This window comes from Hibiscus syriacus, unplaced genomic scaffold, assembly GCF_006381635.1.
Source record: "Hibiscus syriacus cultivar Baekdansim isolate YM2019G1 unplaced genomic scaffold, ASM638163v2 tig00004779_pilon, whole genome shotgun sequence".
In the NCBI taxonomy this organism is placed as follows: domain Eukaryota; kingdom Viridiplantae; phylum Streptophyta; class Magnoliopsida; order Malvales; family Malvaceae; genus Hibiscus; species Hibiscus syriacus.
In genome coordinates this window covers 948,258-968,842 of record NW_024062030.1, presented here as the reverse complement: position 1 = coordinate 968,842, position 20,585 = coordinate 948,258, and the positions used below count along the sequence as shown (strand labels likewise).

Here is a 20,585-nt window from a genome sequence, read left to right as displayed (position 1 = left end):
CTTTAAATAATGTTTATATTTCGATCATGATTCTATGAATGAAATAAACCGGATTGAGAGGATTGTCTTCATAATAATTATTTACAATGCCGAACCTATCAAATGGCTTTAGTTATAAAAACGAATATTGTTCTCCCTAAAAGTTTTAGATTCGAGCAATTACATCTAAATAGAGTATATACATTATCAATTGATTAAAAAATATTATGAAAAAATATTTTATTATCATAAGTATGTAGCATAGCAATGACATGTGTCAAAGAAAGTGACACATTGTGAAAGACAAAGGGTGAGCCAAAACCCCATACCTTAAAGCCAAAAATAGATAACAAACATTACATTATGGCAGAGTAAGAGAGAAAAGGAGAGGGGGGAAATAACAAAAGCACCCATTAAAAATAAATAAAAGTCAAATATTTAAATCTTCTTTTGACTGCCTCGTAACTCTTTTATGTTTTCAAGCCTTTAACTTAAGATTGATCAAACACATGCAAGAAGAAAGTAAAAGCATACCAAATCTTCTTCCCAATTTTTTATTGTTATTTTAACCCTTCGTATTTTACTTTCTTTCCTTCTAGTTTTATATTAATTTTATAATTTATGTCTAAAATCCGTAACGGATAGAGTTTATAATTCAAATTTTATTTGATCCGATCAGAAAGATACGACGGTTTAGCGAAAAAATACATTAGTAAAGAAAGTAAAGATATATAGTGGAGATGGAAGCTCTCAAACTGTACTTTTAAGGTTTGGTGTACGCTCAATCTCACATAAGACTACAGTCCTCGTATAATTTACTATCGATTATAATGTAAATATACTTCTTTATTTATGATTTTTTCCGTTTAAAATTTTTATGTAAATCACTATATTTTTATCTTTTTATTTATCATCATTTACTCGTAATTATTTATAATTATCCCTCATAATATTATCCCTCTCCAAATACTAACATTTTTAGGTTTTAACGTATGGAAGAAAGAAAATGATTATATTATTAGAAAAAATAATACCTTTCTTTTTTTAGAATAATGAGTTTTCTATATGTATTATTAGGGCTTTGTCGCCGCTGGTTTAACCATGGTGGTTTGCATTTTTGATATATAATTAGGGATGGTCATGGGTCGGGTTAGGCCGGATTTTTTGTCCACTCGAGAACAATGACTCCTCCACCCGAAATCCGACCCTACCCGTATAATATATATCATCCACCCGACCCGAATCCGACCCGACTTTTTGAAATGAAATTCGAACCCGACCCGAAATAATAATAAAAATATTATTTTTATTCAATAAAAACAGTGATTTAATTGAAAAAAATAATATATAGAGGGGTATTATTGTAATTATTTCTAAATATATAAGGAAAATTATATTTTTACGGATCAGGTAGAGTATTTTTTACCCTAAACCTGAATCCGACCCGACCGAACCTGATTAAAAAAAATCTGACTTGATCGCGTCGGGTTCCGTCGGATTCGGGTCTCATGCCCATCCCTATAATATAATAGCTTATTATCAATTCTTTAATTGATATTGATCTTGTATTTAATCTTTAAATGATTGTATCTCATTTTTTTCTTATAAAAATATAGATACTTATTATGAATAATAATTTATAAAAGATAAAAAGCAATGAAACACAAATCAAAAAAAGAAAAAAATAAACACATAAATTTATTAAAAAAATTAATATAAAAAAACACAAATACAAAAATTAATAGTACAAAAGAATTATAAAAAGTTTACAAATATATTATAAAATTATATATGCATATATAAGGGAGACTTTTATAAAATGAGACAGAGAGAAAAATGTTGCATCAATTTCTTCTTTCATCATGGTTTTCTTGAATCCAAAAGAACCTTGTCACTTAGATACCATCCATCGCTCAAAAATTAAAAGAAACAAAAAAATTAAGGTCAAGTTGTCAATGAAAGAATAGAAGATACCCTAAAGTAGGGTCACTTGCTTTGCTCTTTAGATATCCAAATACTACAAATATTGCCCATTTTTGTATTTGGCCTTTGATACAATTCATCACTTTCCATTTTTCTTTGTATTGTAGTGTATTCAATCTTTTACTTCTTCTAATTGCCCCAGATGATTTCCAAAGACCCACATGATAATAGGACAATATACATCAACGATAAAACATTTGGAAATGGAATTTAATAGACATAGTCGATTGCATATCAAATCTTAATTCTATATTTTTAAAGTAGAAAGGAATTGTATTTTTAAAGTAAATGTCAAGGGTAGTGATAAATGTACTAAGTTCTTCCATTCTGCAGTCGCTTCTAAAATAAAAAAGGACACCATCTGGGTTCTTATTGACGAGCAAGGAAATAGAATTGCCTCTTACGATGCTATGTCGTATGAAATTATTCAGATTTTCACCAATCTGATTGGTACTGCTGATTCGAATGTTAAGGGTAGTGATGCTGGCTTTTTGAAAAACATCCTGCAGACTGCATTGCCACTGGATTCTTCCTTAAGTCCGGTTAAAGAAATCTCGGCTGATGAAATCAAAGAAGTTGTCTTCTGTCAAGCTAATGACAAAGCTCCGGGTCCCGATGGCTACACTCCTTACTTCTTTAATTTCCTTGGTCTATTGTTGGAGAGGATCATCACAACAATTAAAATTTTCTTCCAGCAATCCTCTCTCTTGCATGCTTTCAACGCAACCGCAATTGTCTTGGTCCCTAAAGTCCCTAATCCTAGCAAGATCAAAGACTTCAGACCAATCTCTTGTTGTTCTGTGATTTATAAAGTCATCACAAAAATTTTAGTTAAAAGACTAAATGGCTTTATTCCTGGAATTGTTACCCTCAATCAAACTGCCTTTATAAAAGATAGGAACATTGTTGACAACACTATTCTTGCTCAAGAGATTGTAAAGGGTTATGGAAGAAAAACTATTTCTCCAAGGTGCACCATGAAGATTGATATCCAAAAGGCTTTTGACTCTCTCCAATGGGAATTTATTTCTGTTGTCCTAAAAGCCATTGACATACCCTTACAGTTTATTGGCTGGATTGAATCATGTTTCTAGGAGGTCAGATTCTCCATTTCTTTTAATGGCAGTCTTATTGGTTTTTTAAGGGAACTAGGGGTATTAGACAAGGAGACCCTCTATCTCCTATCCTTTTTATCCTTTCTATGAATGTCCTGTCCAAATTACTTAATTTGGCTGCTGCCAGAGGGTTGTATGGTTATCATCCCAAATACAGAAAAGTTGAGCTCACACATTTATCTTTTGCAAATGACTTATTAATATTCTGCAAAGGGAATTTAGAATCTGTTTTGGGAGTCTGCTCTGTTCTGGATTTTTTCTATGATATTTATGGTCTTAAACTAAATGTATCAAAATGTGATTTCTTTACTGCAGGAATCTCAAGGAATATTATTGAATCTATCAAGTCCTCAACTGGCTTCACTCATGGTTCCTTGCCAGTAAAATACTTGGTATTACTTTAGTTTCAAGAAAACTGAATGAAAAGGACTGTGAATATCTGATTCAGAAAATTAAATCAATAATTTTTTCCTGGTCTGGTAAGCATCTGAGCTATGCTGGTCACCTGGAACTCATCAAGACAATTCTCCACAATGTTGCAAACTATTGGTGTCGTCAGGTTGTTTTACCTCAAGCTATCATTATCAAGATTGAACAACTCTGCTCCAGGTTTTTTTGGAAAGGTTATGATAATTTAGATGTTGGTGCAAGAGTAAAATGATCTAAAATATGCCAAATGAAGTGAGAAGGAGGACTCGGTTTGAAAGGTTTAAAAATCTGGAACATGTCGTGCATGATCAACCTTATTCGAAAAATTCTTGCTGGAGAAGGTTCAATGTGGGTGGCCTGGATCAAAGCAAATGTTATAAAGGATCAAGATTTCTGGCAATTTGATTTTAATCCTTCCTACAGCTGGTGCTTAAACCGCATCCTAAAATCCATAATAGAAGCTGCTGCTGTTTTTTCTGCTGGAGCATTGAGTATTCGATCTATTTGGGAGGAAATAAGGGAGAAAGGAGAAAGGGCATCTTGGCATAAATTGGTATGGCATCTTTTACATATTCCTAAACATAGCATTATTACATGGATGGCTTTGTTAGATAGACTCCCTACTAGAGCTCATTTACAACGAATGATAATTGTTAATGATACAAACTGCTGCCTTTGTAACGAAGCAATTGAAACTATAGATCATTTGTTTTTTGACTTCTGTTTTGCTTCTCATGTATGGAATCAAGTGCTTTTGCATATTAGGTTGAGAAATTCTACTCGTTCTTGGGAGGATATGATTGTACAAGCTTGTGAAATATGGAGAGGAAATTTCCTACTTACCACTATCCTTAAGATCTCGTGGTGCGCTTTTGTCTATACCGTTTAGGAGGAAAGAAACAAACGTCTTTTTCAAGGATGCTCCAGACCACTTGAAGATATCTTTAAAGCTATCAAAGAGATAGTAGGGATCAAACTCAGAAGAAAGAAATTAACCGTTTAGATTATGTTAATACTCAACTTTGTAATGCTTGGGGTATAGGTTAACCGATTGATTCTTTTGTATGTAGCCTATAATTAGTTTTGATTGTATCGGTTACTGGAAGTGCTTGTACCTGACTTTGGTTCTTGAATAATAAATTCAAATTTATCCAAAAAAAAAATATACACACTTAAAGACGTTTTTATTTCATTTCTTTTGATTGAGAAATTAAATTTCGAGAAGACAATATATGATATATATTTATATATTTCAAAAATTGAGGAGCTTTAGGTCTTAAAAGAACCATGTGTTTGACTGCTTTGATTAACAATGTTTGGAATTATGCAGTCAAAGATTGTTGATGGCCCGAGGAGCCGCCATGGACGCCGGAGACTTTAGAAATCTCCTCCACTCTACCGTTAAAAAAAAGTAGATTAAGCATGCTTTTCCTCTAGAGGCTCCTCCTCCATGGCTTTCACAAGTGGCCAAAATTTAATAGGGAAAATTATTGAAAAATAAATCCCATATTAAATAATAAAAAAGCATGGTCCTAGTGCCTGAAAATGTAGTCTGAATCCAGTAGGTCAGTGATGGATAAAGAACAGTGACACCCCTAAAATCTGGGGTAGTTGCCTTTTTAAGTGCATTTTGATTTTTTTATATTTATATAAATTTTATTATTTAACAGCTTTTATCATAATAATTATTAATTTTTTGTAATTTTTAAATATCATGTTCTGACTTGTTAGACAGTCAAGTAGGTATTATTAACCAGTGTGTTTAAGTTCAAGTAATGAGATTTGAATGATAAATATTAAAAATTATCTCAATTATACTCGTATTTCATCTACCGTAAATATTAAATATAATCTACAATCCAAATTATCATTTCAGAGTAATATTAGTGTTACAAAGCGAGATGACCCTTCTTTAATTGCTTTCTTTAGTTCGATGGAAGACCAACAAAAATGGCTAAGAGATTTTCAGCAGAGAAAAGGGGATTCAAAGACAGTTTCTTGTCAATGGAGTGGGGCATAGCTTAAAACCCTCCTTCAACACTTTTGCTGACCAGACCTTGTCGTTTTAACCTACAACACATGCTAAAAACGACATTGCTTCTTTAAGCCACTTTCATGTCGAACTAGCCTTGAGATTTGAGGAAACCAAAGACCAATGAGTTAATAATTAAGAAATACACTTTATTCTATTCCAAATTTTGTTACCTTGCTTTCTTTTTTTTTTACCGATAACGAGGCTCTCTCTTTTGTTTAACAATGTGAAGCTGCTTACTTTAGTTTGTTCTCATGAGCTTTCTCTCTCTAGACCTTCTTCTTTTATGTTTGCCGCATTGTGTGTTGCTCTACATCAAGAATCTTCCTCCTTGTTCTATCTCTCTATTTCTTCTATGGTCCTTTAACCCTTTGTACTTTTCTGGGTTTTCTTTAGCTTCTCTCTTTGCTTTCACATGCATGGAAGAGGAAACTAAGACAAACCCATTGCTTGTTTTTGCTTCAACTTTAACCTTGTTCTTGAGCAAGTGACGAATTCAGCTTGTTTTTGGGGTGAAGGATTAGTGGATTGTGCTGCTTACGGGGTTTTAGCATCAGTTTTTTTTCTTGTTGATTTGTATCAAAGTTTAGAGCTTTGAGGAATAGTAAAAAGAGTAAATTTAGGAGTTGTATGAAGCAAAAGTTTTAACAATGGGAGAAGGGAAACCTAAGAAAAGCAAGGTTTGCGTTTGGCCTTCTGCTTTTGTTCTTCCTCTTCCTCTGTTTCTGGTTTACATTACTCAAATTTGTGGGGGGGGGGAGGAACTTTTCTTTGTTTTTCCTTTAATGTGTGTTCATTGTTCTTTTTGGTATAGCTCTCCTGGTCCAAGAAAATGGTCAGAAAATGGTTCAATATCAAGAGCAAAACTGAGGACTTTCAAGCTGATGATCATGTTTGTGGAGGAGGAGGTGAGTACTCTGAGCTTTATTTTCTGGGAATTTCACAATGATTGCCCAGCATTCATAAAATAATTAGAATCTCAAGCTTTCATGCCAACAAAAGAAGAAGAAAATGAAGGAAAGAGATTGCATTACTTGGTTATTTCAAGGCTTTATCTTTTCCTGGTTCTATCTATAAGTACTCAAGATTCTAATACTTTCTCTTTTCATGCAACTCTCTCATCAAACACACAAAGCATCCTTAAAATATTCCTTTAGCAATTTCATCTTTGTTCTTTTTGATTTCCAATCTTCAGGAGGTGAAGTTGAATATAGGACCAGCTTCTCGGAAAGGGATCCATGCACAATCAAAAAGAGTAAAACAGGTTCCTAATCTCATTTCTCAAGTTTTTTTGTGTGGATTAGTTTGGCTGATTCTAAGTTCTGAATGTTACTATGATCTGCAGAAAAATTTAGTAGGAGTACGGAGCAAAGCCGGCGAGGTAGAATGAATCTCGATCACCCTCGAATCATAGATGTCGAAAATTATAGGTATGTATGTTTTCTTTTAAGTTGTGTATAGTATATTCCTTTTATCGCTTCTATTCCTTTGTGATGCATTAGTTCCAACTGTTCTACTGTTTTCCATTGGAGCAGCATCTTTGTATCTACATGGAATGTGGCTGGAAGATCCCCACCGAGTAATTTGAATCTAGAAGATTTGCTGCATGCCTCGTCTCCGGCAGATATATATGTCCTTGGGTATGTTATGGCAGTTTTGACCTTCATGGCTTTCTTACCAAACTTCGGTTGTTCACAGAATGATTTCCTTCCTATTTGTTTTCTTACAGGTTTCAAGAGATAGTTCCTTTGAATGCTGGGAATATTCTGGGTGCAGAAGACAATGGTCCAGCCAAAAAATGGTTGTCTCTCGTTCGAAAGACTCTAAACAATCTCCCCGGAACCAGCGGATGCGGGGGTTGTTATACACCATCTCCTGTTCCTCAGCCCATTGTCGAGGTGGATGCTGATTTTGAGGGATCATCTAGGCAGAAGAATTCATCTTTCTGTCACCGCCGATCGTTTCAGACAACCAGCAGCTGGAGAATGGACAACGATCCCTCGATTCCACAACCACGACTTGATAGGCGATTCAGTGTTTGTGATAGGGTAATATTTGGTCATAGACCGAGTGACTACGACTCCAGTTATAGATGGGGTAACAGGCCAAGTGACAACGACTCCAGTTATAGATGGGGTAATAGGTCTAGTGATTTCTCCCGGCCTAGCGACTACTCCCGACCTAGTGATTACTCCAGAATGGGTTCATCAGATGATGATAATGGGATCACGGAATCACCAAGTACCGTATTGTACTCGCCAATGTCCTATGGTGGATCTGCATCCGAACAGGGATATAGGATGCCTGGGCATTCAAGATACTGCCTAGTGGCTAGTAAGCAAATGGTTGGCATATTTATCACAATCTGGGTGAGAAGCGAGTTGAGAGACCATGTTAAAAACATGAAAGTATCTTGTGTTGGCAGAGGATTGATGGGTTATCTCGGAAATAAGGTATCACTCAACCGTAAAACGGCACTCTTAAAAGAGTTTATTTTCGTGTAATTTACTTGTGGTATACTCAAGAATCAGAGGCACTCGTGATTAAACAATACGGTTCGGTTTTGCCAGGGTTCTATATCTGTCAGTATGTTGCTGCATCAAACAAGCTTTTGCTTCATATGCACTCATTTAACTTCTGGACAAAAGGAGGGCGACGAGCTAAGAAGGAATGCTGATGTCTTGGAGATTCTTAAGAAGACAAGATTTCCACGGGTTCGTGATGAAGAAAATGAAAAGTCCCCTGAAACAATCCTCGAGCATGAGTAAGGACTTTAGTCTGCACATTAACTGTCTGAAACAAAACTTAGAAATAAGCTTGTTTGCATTTACTGACTATTTATTTATTTATTAATCCAGTCGAATAATTTGGCTCGGGGATTTGAATTATCGTATTGCTCTCTCTTACCGGTCTGCCAAGGCACTTGTTGAGATGCAGAACTGGAGGGCATTGTTAGAAAATGACCAGGTATGCTTTTACTTATACAAACTGTATATTCGTTTGGAATAACATACAATTGTTTAAAACCTTTCATTGGTGAATTTTCGGCAGCTACGGATAGAGCAGAAAAGAGGTCGCGTTTTCAAGGGATGGAACGAAGGAAAGATTTACTTCCCACCAACGTACAAGTATTCAAGAAATTCGGACAGATACACAGGGGATGATATGTATCCAAAGGAGAAATGCCGAACTCCTGCTTGGTAAGAAAATGCTTCCTGCCACACGACACGATAAAGTAGTTAAAATCATAGCTCTGATGCGGAACTATAAAGAAAATTGGATTAATAAAAGAAGTGTACTGAATTAAACTTTTTTGTACAAAGGTGCGACAGGATATTATGGCATGGAGAAGGTATCCACCAATTATCTTATGTCCGAGGGGAATCTAAGTTCTCGGATCATAGACCAGTTTATGGTATATTTTGGGCTGAAGTTGAGTCAAGTCGTGGCCGGTTGAAGAAGAGCACGAGTTACTCCACTTCAAGGATTGAGGTAGAGGAGCTTTTGCCATATGCGCATGGATACACCGATCTAAATTTTTTCTAAAAGAGGTAAAACAAATTTCCTGCACTCAATACACCTTTGTGATTGTGGTCCTTAGACCTTAATCCTTTACTCCCATAGCTTTTAAACATGGAAAAGACACCATTGAATTGACCAAGAAACCGAATCACAGTCATTTAGCGATGAGATTATGAGAATCTATTTGAAAAACCAGCTCTGAAAAAGAAAATTTACTTCGTCATATAGCATCGGAAGTGCTCAATATTTTTGTTCTTTTTTCTCCATCTATTTTTTCCTGAGAAGAGCCATTCTTTTCCCATGTGCAGCTAAGAATCACTCTGATGATGTTCATTCATAAGGGTGACAGAGACATTCCATTGCTCACTAACTAAAAAAGGTTGGTTCTTTCTTCGTTCCCTTTTCGATGCACCATTTATTGGTTTCTTTGACTAATCTTGTTTTTATGTTGGTTGATCAGGTGTAAACTCTGTAACCGATAGGTTAGCTAACTCGAATCATTGATAATATAAGATGTCAGCTTCCAACAAACCAATGATAGTTAAAGACAACCGATTAACAAAATTTCACTTCAAATGCATCTCGAAGCAAGCTCTGTACCATATCGATAATTCTTCACAACTGATAGGTACTTATGATTAGTTCTAAATTACTCAAAAAGGTTAAAACTAGCTTACTTATGTGATCATTATGTAACTTTGTTTTTTGGTTTTGCAGGAAAGAAGCTGCATTAACATGAACTGCCGATGAACCGAGGGTACTCGGAGATTGTTTTGTTCACAATTTGTTAGTTTTAGGGAAATTCTTTTTGATGAGCTGAAGAAGATGAAAGGATGGTCAATATGAGTACTTCATTACCAAAGTGATAGAAGAAATGTAAAGAACCAAAAGGAAAAGTGGAAATAGAAATCAGAATGCTTGTTTTATCCCAATGCTTTTTGCTAATGATATTACTGAGAAAAGTTGGTTTCATTCATAATGGAACATCTGCACTGCCATTTTTGTTTATTTTACTTTATTGCAGGCTTGGCAGACTTATATGGAAGCCATGAGTAAGAGATTTCACTTTCATGCTGAGCTTTGTCTTCTGTTGATTGCACCTTATTATTAGTTTGTTCTTACTTGTCTGGAATGTAGAGAAAGTAAAAAGCAAGAGTGGGGCTGCTACCAAAAAGAAAAAGTGGGCAAATATTCCAATCATCTTTTATCATAAGGTGTAGGAGACAGAATCAAACGACCTTCGTGATTAAATAAATGAGTATTATCTCTATAGGGCTCGGGTTTGAGTGTGATCCTTACAATTTTTTTTAAAATATTTATTGTTAAATAATTGAGAAATTTCGAATAGATATTATATTATAATTATTAATTAATAAAAGGAAAGTTGTTATGAAAAACGAGATCGTAAAGTGAAGTAAGTATATGTACGAGAGACGAGATCATACAATAAAAATACATCAATCTACTAAAATTCTTGGGTAAGTATATGTTTTGATCATATTTTAAGTCGACTCAGGTTGATTTTCTTGAGTTGAAGGCAAACCTTTTATGATACTATTTTCTATTGCTGAAGACTCGACCATAAAACTTTATTCTTAAGGAATATTATCTTTATTATTCGACTCAACAAATATTTATAGATTTTATGTTATTAATGAAGCATACTACTACATATTATTAAAAACTAACTATATTTTAAAGAATTTTTGATAAAATCTCATTGCGTTATATATATAGTGTCAACTATATCCCCTGCAACTCATCATCATGCAGAGCAGCATGCGTACACCAGAGCTGACCCATACTGCCAGAATACAGATCAATATCAACTCAACATTAACTCGAGAATCTGAGCATAAACTCATCGAACTTATTTTCATTTCACCTTACAATTTACAAAGCACCCACTTCCCAGTATCAAGACGCTATTAAAGTTTGAACTCAACTGAGTTCAAATAAAAAGACATCTGCAAACAAAGAAGCTTGTCCTAATCCTACGTACATACACTCGGCACCTTGCGTGTTAATGTCTTCAACACGTAGATAAAAATTTACATGCAAAAAAGGTTACCTTCCGCCTTTAAATACAGTACTAGTCTCTGCAATTACCACCGCAAATTGAAAATCAAACACAGCTTAATAGTGTAATCATGGTGAAGAATAAGTTTCTGTTCATCGTTCTGTTCTTGGATCTTCTCCTTTCTTTTGGCTTGCTTTGCTCTGCCGCTGACATTCTTTGCAAAAGAGGCGAGGAGGATCCTGAAGCGCGATTCGACGAGTGCAAGAAGCGATGCATATCGGAGATTCCTGAACAAAGGGGGCAAGCTTGGTGCCTATAAGAATGCAGAAAGCAGTTATGGAAGGAACGGGAAGAAAAAGAGTACCACCGCCGTGATCTGAGCCCCGGATATCCTCAAAAGAAGTACGCCGAATGTCAGAGACGGTGCCGAGAACAAGAACAAAGTCAGCAGCTACAATGCCAACAAAGTTGCCTGAAACAATACGAGCAAGAAGAGCAGCAGCAGCAGTACGAGAAACCGAGCTGTAAGAGAGAAGAAGAAGAAGAAGAAGAAGAAGAAGAAGAAGAGCAACAACAAAGCCGCAACCCGTACTATTTCCCTCACAGGAGATCGTTCCAAGCTCGGTTCGGGGAAGAACACGGCAATTTCAGGGTCCTCAAGAGGTTCTCTCACCAATGTCGTTTGCTTAAAAGGAATCGACGAGTTTCACGTCGCGATATTAGAAGCTAATCCCAACACTTCCGTTCTCCCTGACCACTGTGAGTCTGCGCCGAGAAACTTTACATAGTAACAAATGGTAAATAGTAACATCGGTAAATTTTCATCCTTTTTTATTTTAACCATGAACAAAAAATGGTTATTGAGAGTTGTATTGAGAGTTCCAGCAGGAAGCACGGTGTACTTGGTGAACCGAGACAACAATGAGAAGCTAGCCATAGCAGTGCTCCACCACCATCTTAATAACCCCGGAAAATTCGAGGAATTCTTCCCTGCCGGACAAGAACATCCTCAGTCATATTACCGGCTCTTCAGCCGTGAAATTCTCGAGGCTGTCCTCAATGTATGTTTCTTTAACTACTAATATTATCTGTTCTTTTGCCTGATTATTTGTTGGTTATTGATTAATTCATGTTTCTTTGTAATAGACATGAAGTGAGCAGATAGGAAAGCTGTTCCATGGTAAGCAAAGGCCGCAGGGAATGTTTTTTAGAGCCAGCCAAGAACAGATAAGGTCATTGAGCCAAGGAGCCACCACGCCAAGGGAAAAAGAAGATAGATTCGCCTTCAACTTATTGACCCAAACGCCGATCTACTCCAACCAAAACGGAAAATTCTTCGAGGCTTGCCCTCATGAGTTCGAGCTTCTTCGTGACCTTAATGTCTCCTTTTCCGCCGCCCAAATAAACCAAGTACGTCAAACCAAACGACCCTTTTTTACTCCCATAATTTCATTACAATTTATCTCCTTATACTAATCGAAATCAAACCCTGTTTTTTAAAGGGATCAATCTTTGTTCCACACTACAATTCAAAGTCTAAATGGTGCTCCTTATCACCGAAGGAAAAGTGTAAGGTATGGCTCATAAATATACTGGTAAAGAGGACAGGGGATGGAGTAGAGTGAGCGAAGCGAACATCAACTGTCATTACAAAGAAAGTCTTGTAGAGGGGTTACGATTATGTGGGTTGGGGGCTGCGCCCCTGCGGTACGGTACAGGGTTAATTTTGTAATTATGTACCAGGGTTTTCTATTATAAATAGAGATGTAACCTAAACATATTATCATTGAATAAAAATTTTCTAGCGCCGCCTAGGCACAGAGAACGTAAGCACATTGCCGAACCTCGTTAAAATTCTTGTGTTCTTTCGTTTACTTTGCCCGATTTATCAACAATTGATATCAGATGTCAGAAGCAAAATTCGATGGTCTGGGTAACTTTGGATTATGGCAAACGAGGGTGAAGGATCTGTTGGCGCAGCAGGGTATCCTGAAGGCTTTGCGACCTACAAAGCCGACGTCGATGGAGGAGGAAGATTGGGAAGAATTGCAACAACGAGCGGCAGGAACCATACGATTATGCTTGGCGGACGAGGTTATGTATCACGTCATGCATCTATCGTCTCCAGACGAAATTTGGAAGAAGTTGGAAAGTCAGTTTATGTCCAAATCCTTAACGACAAAACTGTATCTAAAGCAGCGACTGTATGAGCTGAAAATGCAGGACGATCATGATTTGGCGCAACACGTGAATGTCTTCAATCAAATCGTTTCTGATTTGGCTCGGCTTGATGTAAAAATTGAGGATGAAGACAGAGCGATGATTTTGTTGTGTTCGTTGCCTCCCTCTTACGAACACATGGTGACTACTCTTACATATGGGAAAGAGACTATCAACGTTGAGGAGATTACTGTAGCCTTGTTGGCTCACAAACAGCGGAAGCAGAATGCAGGGGAAAACTCTCAAGCCGATAGCTTATATGTCAAGGGTAATCGAGACCGTGGACGGAAGCCAGAGAAGGCAGGGTCTGGCAAGCGGAATTCCAAATCCAAATCTAGGGATAAGAAGACAATTCACTGTTACAAGTGCAATGAGGCGGGACATATGAAGCGAGACTGTCCGAAGTTGAAAAAGCAGACTGATGAGAAGCGTGATGTTTCATCCAAGTCTGTGAACGTGGTCGAGGATGACAATTCTGATTGCAGTGAGGGTGATATGCTTTCTATTTCAACGACTCAATTGACGGATGCGTGGATTCTTGATTCTGGATGTTCTTATCACATCACGCCAAATAGGGAATGGTTTTCGACATACAGGTCGGTTAATTCTAGTTCTGTTTATTTGGGTGATGATCGATGTTGCAATATTGTTGGTATTGGTGATTTCAGAATTAAGATGTATGATAGCTCTGTTTGGACGTTGAGTGGTATTCGACATATCCCAGATTTGAAGAAGAATTTGATTTCTTTGGGCACTTTGCACAAGAATGGTTTTATCCCTAAGACTGATGAGGATAGGGAAACCATTCGGATTGTTAAAGGTGCTTTGACTGTGATAAAAGGAAAGATGACTGCAGGAAATATTTATAGATTGTTAGGGAGTATCGTTGCAGGTGGAGTTCATTCTGTTGAATCCTGTGATGATACTACAAAACTGTGGCATATGCGTCTTGCTCATCTTAGTGAACGTGGTATGACAGAATTACACAAAAGAAATCCGTTGCATGAAATCAAAAGCTGTAAGCTCGATTTTTGCAAGTATTGTGCTCTTGGTAAACAGACTAAAGTCCGTTTCAAGACTGCGAAGCACACAACTCAAGGGATTCTTGATTATGTGCATTCTGATGTATGGGGGCCTTCCACGACATCGTCTTTGGGTGGATCTAGGTATTATGTACTTTTATTGATGATTTTTCACGGAAAGTTTGGGTGTATTTTTGAAACAGAAATCTGAAGTTTTTGAGAAGTTCAAGCTGTGAAAAAGAGAGGTAGAAAACCAAACAGGATGAAAAATCAAGTGTTTGCGGTCTGACAATGGTACGGAGTACACAAATTCACAGTTCTTACATTTCTATAAGGAGCACGGGATTAAGAGACATTTTACAGTGTGCAAGACACCACAACAGAATGATGTTACAGAACGGATGAACAGGTCGTTGAATGAAAGAGCCAGATGTTTGTGGTTGAATGCGGGGCTTCCCAAACACTTCTGGGCCGAGGCTGTTAACATGGCGTGTTATCTTATCAACAGATTGCCAAGGGCATCATTGGCTAGGAAAGTTTCAGAAGAGGTATGGACTGGTCATGATGTTAGTTTTGATAACTTACGGATTTTTGGTTGTCCTGCTTATGTGCATGTATCTGCTGATGGGAGATCCAAACTTGATGCAAAATTGAAGGAGTGCATTTTTCTGGGTTACAAGAAAGGTGTCAAAGGATTCAAGTTCTGGGATCCAGTTGCGAAGAAAATTGTGATCAGTAGAGATGTTGTTTTTGATGAACAATCCATGTTGCAACAGAAAAACGACAGTGGTGGATTCGAGCAGTTTCCAGTTGAGAAACCAGAAACGTCTCAACCGAATTCTGGTGGTTCCACTACGGATGATTTGCAGGATTATAGTCTCGCCAGAGACAGGGTGAGACGGACGAATATAAAGCCTCCGAGTAGATTGAGTTTTGAAGACTTGGTCTCTTTTGCACTTATTGTTAGCAGTGATGATCCGGTTACTTTTCATGATGCTGTTACTAGTCAGGAAAACGATAAGTGGATGGCAGCCATGGTTGAGGAGATGGAGTCTTTGAATCACAATCGTACATGGGAGTTGGTTCCCCTTCCTGAGGGTAAAAAGCCGATTGGTTGCAAATGGGTGTATAAGAAGAAACCAGCAGTAACAGAAAAAGAAGGGGAGAAGTTCAAGGCTCGTTTGGTAGCAAAGGATTTTTCACAGCAGAAAGGAGTTGATTATGATGAAATCTTTTCTCCTGTGGTCAGACATACTTCAATCCGAGCAGTACTTGCATTGGTGGCCAGTTGGGATTTGTATTTAGAGCAGATGGATGTTAAAACTGCTTTTTTGCATGGTGATTTAGAGGAGCAGATCTACATGCGGCAACCTGAAGGTTTCACTCAACCTGGAAACGAGCATTTAGTTTGCAGATTGAAGAAATCTTTGTACGGGTTGAAACAGTCTCCGAGACAGTGGTATAAACGGTTTGACTCCTATATGATCAAGATTGGCTACAACCGATGTGAGTATGATTGTTGTGTCTATGTTAAGAGCCTTGATGATGGTTCTTTTATTTTTCTATTACTGTATGTTGTTGATATGTTGATTGCTGCGAAGAACATGGATGATGTTATCGGTTTGAAAACTTTATTGAGTCAGGAATTTGATATGAAAGATTTAGGTGCTACAAAGAAAAATTCTTGGAATGGAAATTTGCAGGGACAGAGACTCAAGGAGACTCAAGGAAACTGTGGTTATATCAACGGGGTTATGTTAAAAAAATACTAGAAAGGTTTGCGATGAGCAGCACAAAACCAGTTAGCACTCCATTGGCGAACCACTTTAAGCTCTCATCAGAACAGTGCCCTAAGACAGATAAGGAAGCTGAAGATATGACAAAGGTTCCGTATTCTAATGCTGTTGGCTGCTTGATGTATGCAATGGTATGTACTCGTCCTGATTTAGCTCATGCTGTTAGTCAAGTTTGTAAGTACATGTCTAAACCTGGTAAGCAACATTGGGAAGCAGTCAAGTGGATCTTTCGGTACTTAAAGGGTACTGTGGGACATGGAATTGTTTTTGGTAGTCAACGAGATAATCCTTTGGTTGTAGGATATGTGGATTCAGACTATGCAGGTGACTTGGATAATAGAAAATCTATGACAGTGTATGTTTTTACTCTTGGTGGAGGACATATTTGTTGGAAGTCTACTGTTCAATCTGTTGTGGCACTATCTACAACTGAAGCTGAGTACATGACAGTGGCTGAAGCTGCAAAAGAAGCTTTATGGCTCACTGGTTTAGTGAAGGAGTTGGGTGTTCAGCAAGGTGGAGTTCAGCTGCTCTGCGACAATCAAAGTGCTATTCACTTAGCTAAGAATCAGGTATATCGTGTTAGAACTAAGCACATTGATGTACGTTTTCACAAGATCAGAGAGTTGGTTGCATCTGGAGAGATTTTGTTTCAGAAGGTACACACTGATGAGAATGCCGCTGATATGTTCACCAAGCTAGTTACAACAGACAAGTTCAAGCATTGCTTGGACTTGTTGAATGTTTCAAGTTGTTAAAGAAGTAAGGTAACCCAACCCACATTGAATATTTCCTAAGGGGCAGGATATTCGCCAAGGTGAAGATATGTAAGGTATGGCTCATAAATATATATACCGGTAAAGAGGACAGGGGATGGAGCAGAGTGAGCGAAGCGAATATCAACTGTCCTTATAAAGAAAGTCTTGTAGAGGGGGTTACGATTATGTGGGTTGGGGGTGCGGGGGGTGCGTCCCCGTGGTACGGTACATGGTTAATTTTGTAATTATGTACCAGGGTTTTCTATTATAAATAGAGATATAACCTAAACCTATTATCATTGAATAAAAATTTTCTAGCGCCGCCTAGGCACAGATGACGTAAGCACATTGCCGAACCTCGTTAAAATTCTTGTGTTCTTTCGTTTACTTTGCCCGATTTATCAACAAAAAGGATACGTTGAAATAGTTTACCCTGAAAAAGAGGAGGAAATGAGAAGTGGAAAATATAAAAAAGTGATCGCCTGGTTATCGACCGGAGACATATTTGTAACCCCAACAAGTCATCCGGTTACATTTGTTGCATCGGAAAACCAGAACCTGAAGGCGATTGGCTTCGGACTTTACAACCAGGAGAACCAGAGGATCTTCATCGCCGGGAAAAACAACATGGTGAGACAAATGGACAGGGAGGCGAAGGAACTTTTGTTTGGCGTGCCGGCGAGATTGGTCGATGAGATATTAAACAACCCGCGCAAGAGCCTTACTTCGTGTCTCGGCAGAGGCAACAACGTGGATCTGAGGAGAGTAGAGACAATCCCAATGCATCGTTTCTGGATTTCACTCGCTTGTTCTAATATAGAATTTTATGGTTTTGTTAAGCAAAGTACGTAATGGAATATCGGTCTTTCAGCACATAAATATTTTTTTTTTTTTGAATAAAAACATTTTCTTAAAGTAAAACATTTTTTAATTAACTTAATAAAATGAATTTTATATATAATTAATCAATTAATTTATAAAAAAAAATTAAATAAATAAAAAATTTATTATTATAATTAAAATATATAATTATTCTTCAATTTTATGCTAATCCATATCATTTTTAATTTAAAACTTATGTAATTACATAATTAACATGTATTATCAAATATAGTACAAAAAAGTTAGAGTCAAATATACTTAAAAATCAAAACTCCTTATAATTAAACTCACATACTATCATTTTAAATATAATTAAAAATCAAGAATAAATTACATTAAATATCACTAAATTTTAGGTGGTGTAACGTTTATATCACTATACTTTTAATTTCTTTAATTATAGCACTTAACATTATTTTTAACTTCAATTATACCCTTGTATTATTAAAAAATTTAAACAATGTGATGATATGAACAAAACGGTATTGCTTTGGTGCAATTGTTGATTCATAAAATGACGTTGTTTTAAGTGTTGTTATTGACACCTAAAATGATGTCGTTTTAGGCGCTAAATTTTAGGGTGTATCAATTTTAACACTAAACTTTTAGACAATCTTGGCACTTTACTTTTCCAACCACCACTCGTCAACTGTAGTCTTCCACAACAAGATGGTATCAAAACATTCACATTTCATTCTTATTTATTCTCGTAGAATTAGTTTTCTACAAAGCTCACTCAAAATCAACAAAATTAAACAATAAATCTAATATTTTTAAGAGTTGGTGGACTTGCATAGATTTAAAGGATTTTAGGTGTGTTCGAAAATACAAATGGTGAGAAATATAATTTCGAGAAAACAAACGACATAGCTCAAAACTAATCTCATCAAATGGTCATCGAAAGAGATTGAATCATTAATACATTGAACTTTTAAGTGAATTTTCGTCGATTTTGAGTGAGTTTTGTATAAAACAATCATAGGAGAAGAAAGATAAGTGAAATACAAACATTTTGGTACCGATCTTGTTGTGAAAGACGGTCAATAATAAAAAGGAATTGGTTGTTAATTATGGTTGGAAAAGTACAACACCAAAAATATAGTTGTTTAAAAGTTTTGCGACAAAATTGATACACCCTAAAGTTCATTGTTTAAAATGACGTCGTTTTATTCTCTAAAGTTGATAGTTGGCGATGATGAGTGAATATCGATGGTGAGACCTTGATCGAATTCAAAAATAGAATTGATATTTTTAAAATTAAAGGCTAAAATGACCTTTTTGTCTAAGATTAAGAGTCAAATTAGAATTATCCTCTTCATTAACATGCCATGTCATTATATTAACAAAAGTTAATATTTAATAGTTTAAATATAACAAATAATTATATAATAATTAATTTAATAAATTAATATATATTGATCAAACTAAATTTTTAAATTATATGATCAAAAGTAAAAATAAAAATAAAAATAATAATTTTACCAAATATTTTTAGTTCCAACTTCCCCGTTTCAACTCTCCTTCTAAACTCAACTGAGTTTACGTAAAATCTGCCCATTAAGCATCATCATGTCGCCGCTTCTGGTTTCAGACACATCCAAGATTTTCCTTGCAACCAAAGCTTGTCGTAACCCTACCCGTACCATGTGAAGGATGCAGCGTCTCGGTCATTAACCTATCCACTCTATTATTTGTTTTGCACACCTGCCGCGTTGCATGTCATTGGTTTCAACACGTTGATGAAGATTCGCATGCAAAAGATCACCTTCCGCTCTATAAATTACAATACCAGTCTTTGCTATTATCATCACAAGCTAAAAGATAATAATATAACCATGGTTACGAGTAAGTGTTTCTTCATAGTTTTGCTCTTTTCTCTTCTCCTTTCCTTTGGCTTGCTTTGCTCTGCAACTGATCCTTGCGGTAGACAAAGCAATTACAAGAAGGATCCTCGAGAGAGGTACGAGGAGTGCCAGAGGAGATGCCAAATGGGAGATTCATGGAGAGAGGAAGCAAGATGAGTGTGACGAACAATGTGAACTGCGGTTCAGGCATGAACAATGAGAGCAAGAAGAAGAAAGAGGTCGCCGCCGCCATGATTCGAACCTCGAAGATCCCCAGAGGAGGTTCGAGGAGTGTCAACAAAGATGCCAACAACTGTGCCGACAATAATGATAGAAACAACAACCACAATGCCAACAATAGTGCCAGAGAGATTTCAAGGACCAGAGAGAGCAATAAGAAGAGAGAGGTCGTCGCAGCCACGATTTGAGTCTTGAAGATCCCCAGAGGAGGTTTGGGGAATGCCAATAACAGTGCCAAAAACAAGGACAAAAATAACAGCCACAATGCCACCAATAGTGCCAAAGAGAATTCGAGGATCAAATAGAGCAACAAGAAGAGAGAGGCTGTAACATCCTCCATGCCGGGTTAGTGATCAAATTGTGAAATTATATAATTTAGCGACCAAAGTAGATAAATTGAATAGTTGAAAGATTTAATGAGAATGTTTTGTGTAGGATCAATTAACAAAGAATGAGGAACTAAAGGGGTAAATGAGTCTTTTAATAGGGGAAATAATTAAATATTAGATGAGAATATTTAAATCCACGTGGAAGGCAAATGAAGAGAACAAAAGTTTCCAGATTTCTCTTCTTCTTCACTTCTTCTTCTCCATCGAGAGACCAAGCTAAAGGTGTGTTTTCTTGTTGATTAAATTCTTGATGAATTTAAGGTTTCTTATTGATCCTTAGTTGATAACTAAGCTTAAGGAAAGCTTAGATTATCTTAAAACCATAAGATGAGGAGAATATGAAGAATCAAAGAA

General features: G+C 36.5%; 1 protein-coding gene and 1 pseudogene across 1 annotated transcript; both read left to right on the top strand.

Annotated features, from left to right (window-relative positions):
- Positions 1–5,880: 5,880 nt before the first annotated feature.
- Positions 5,881–9,085, top strand: LOC120198714 (type IV inositol polyphosphate 5-phosphatase 7-like). The gene is made up of 10 exons (XM_039199996.1): positions 5,881–6,218; positions 6,353–6,446; positions 6,737–6,802; positions 6,884–6,968; positions 7,074–7,178; positions 7,268–7,991; positions 8,109–8,302; positions 8,397–8,505; positions 8,590–8,738; positions 8,862–9,085. The coding sequence occupies exons 1-10, from the start codon at positions 6,189–6,191 to the stop codon at positions 9,082–9,084; spliced, it is 1,779 nt and encodes a 592-aa protein (XP_039055927.1). The 5' UTR covers positions 5,881–6,188; the 3' UTR covers position 9,085.
- A 2,125-nt stretch (positions 9,086–11,210) lies between these two features.
- LOC120197747 lies at positions 11,211–17,691 on the top strand (annotated as a pseudogene).
- The last annotated feature ends 2,894 nt before the right edge of the window (positions 17,692–20,585 follow it).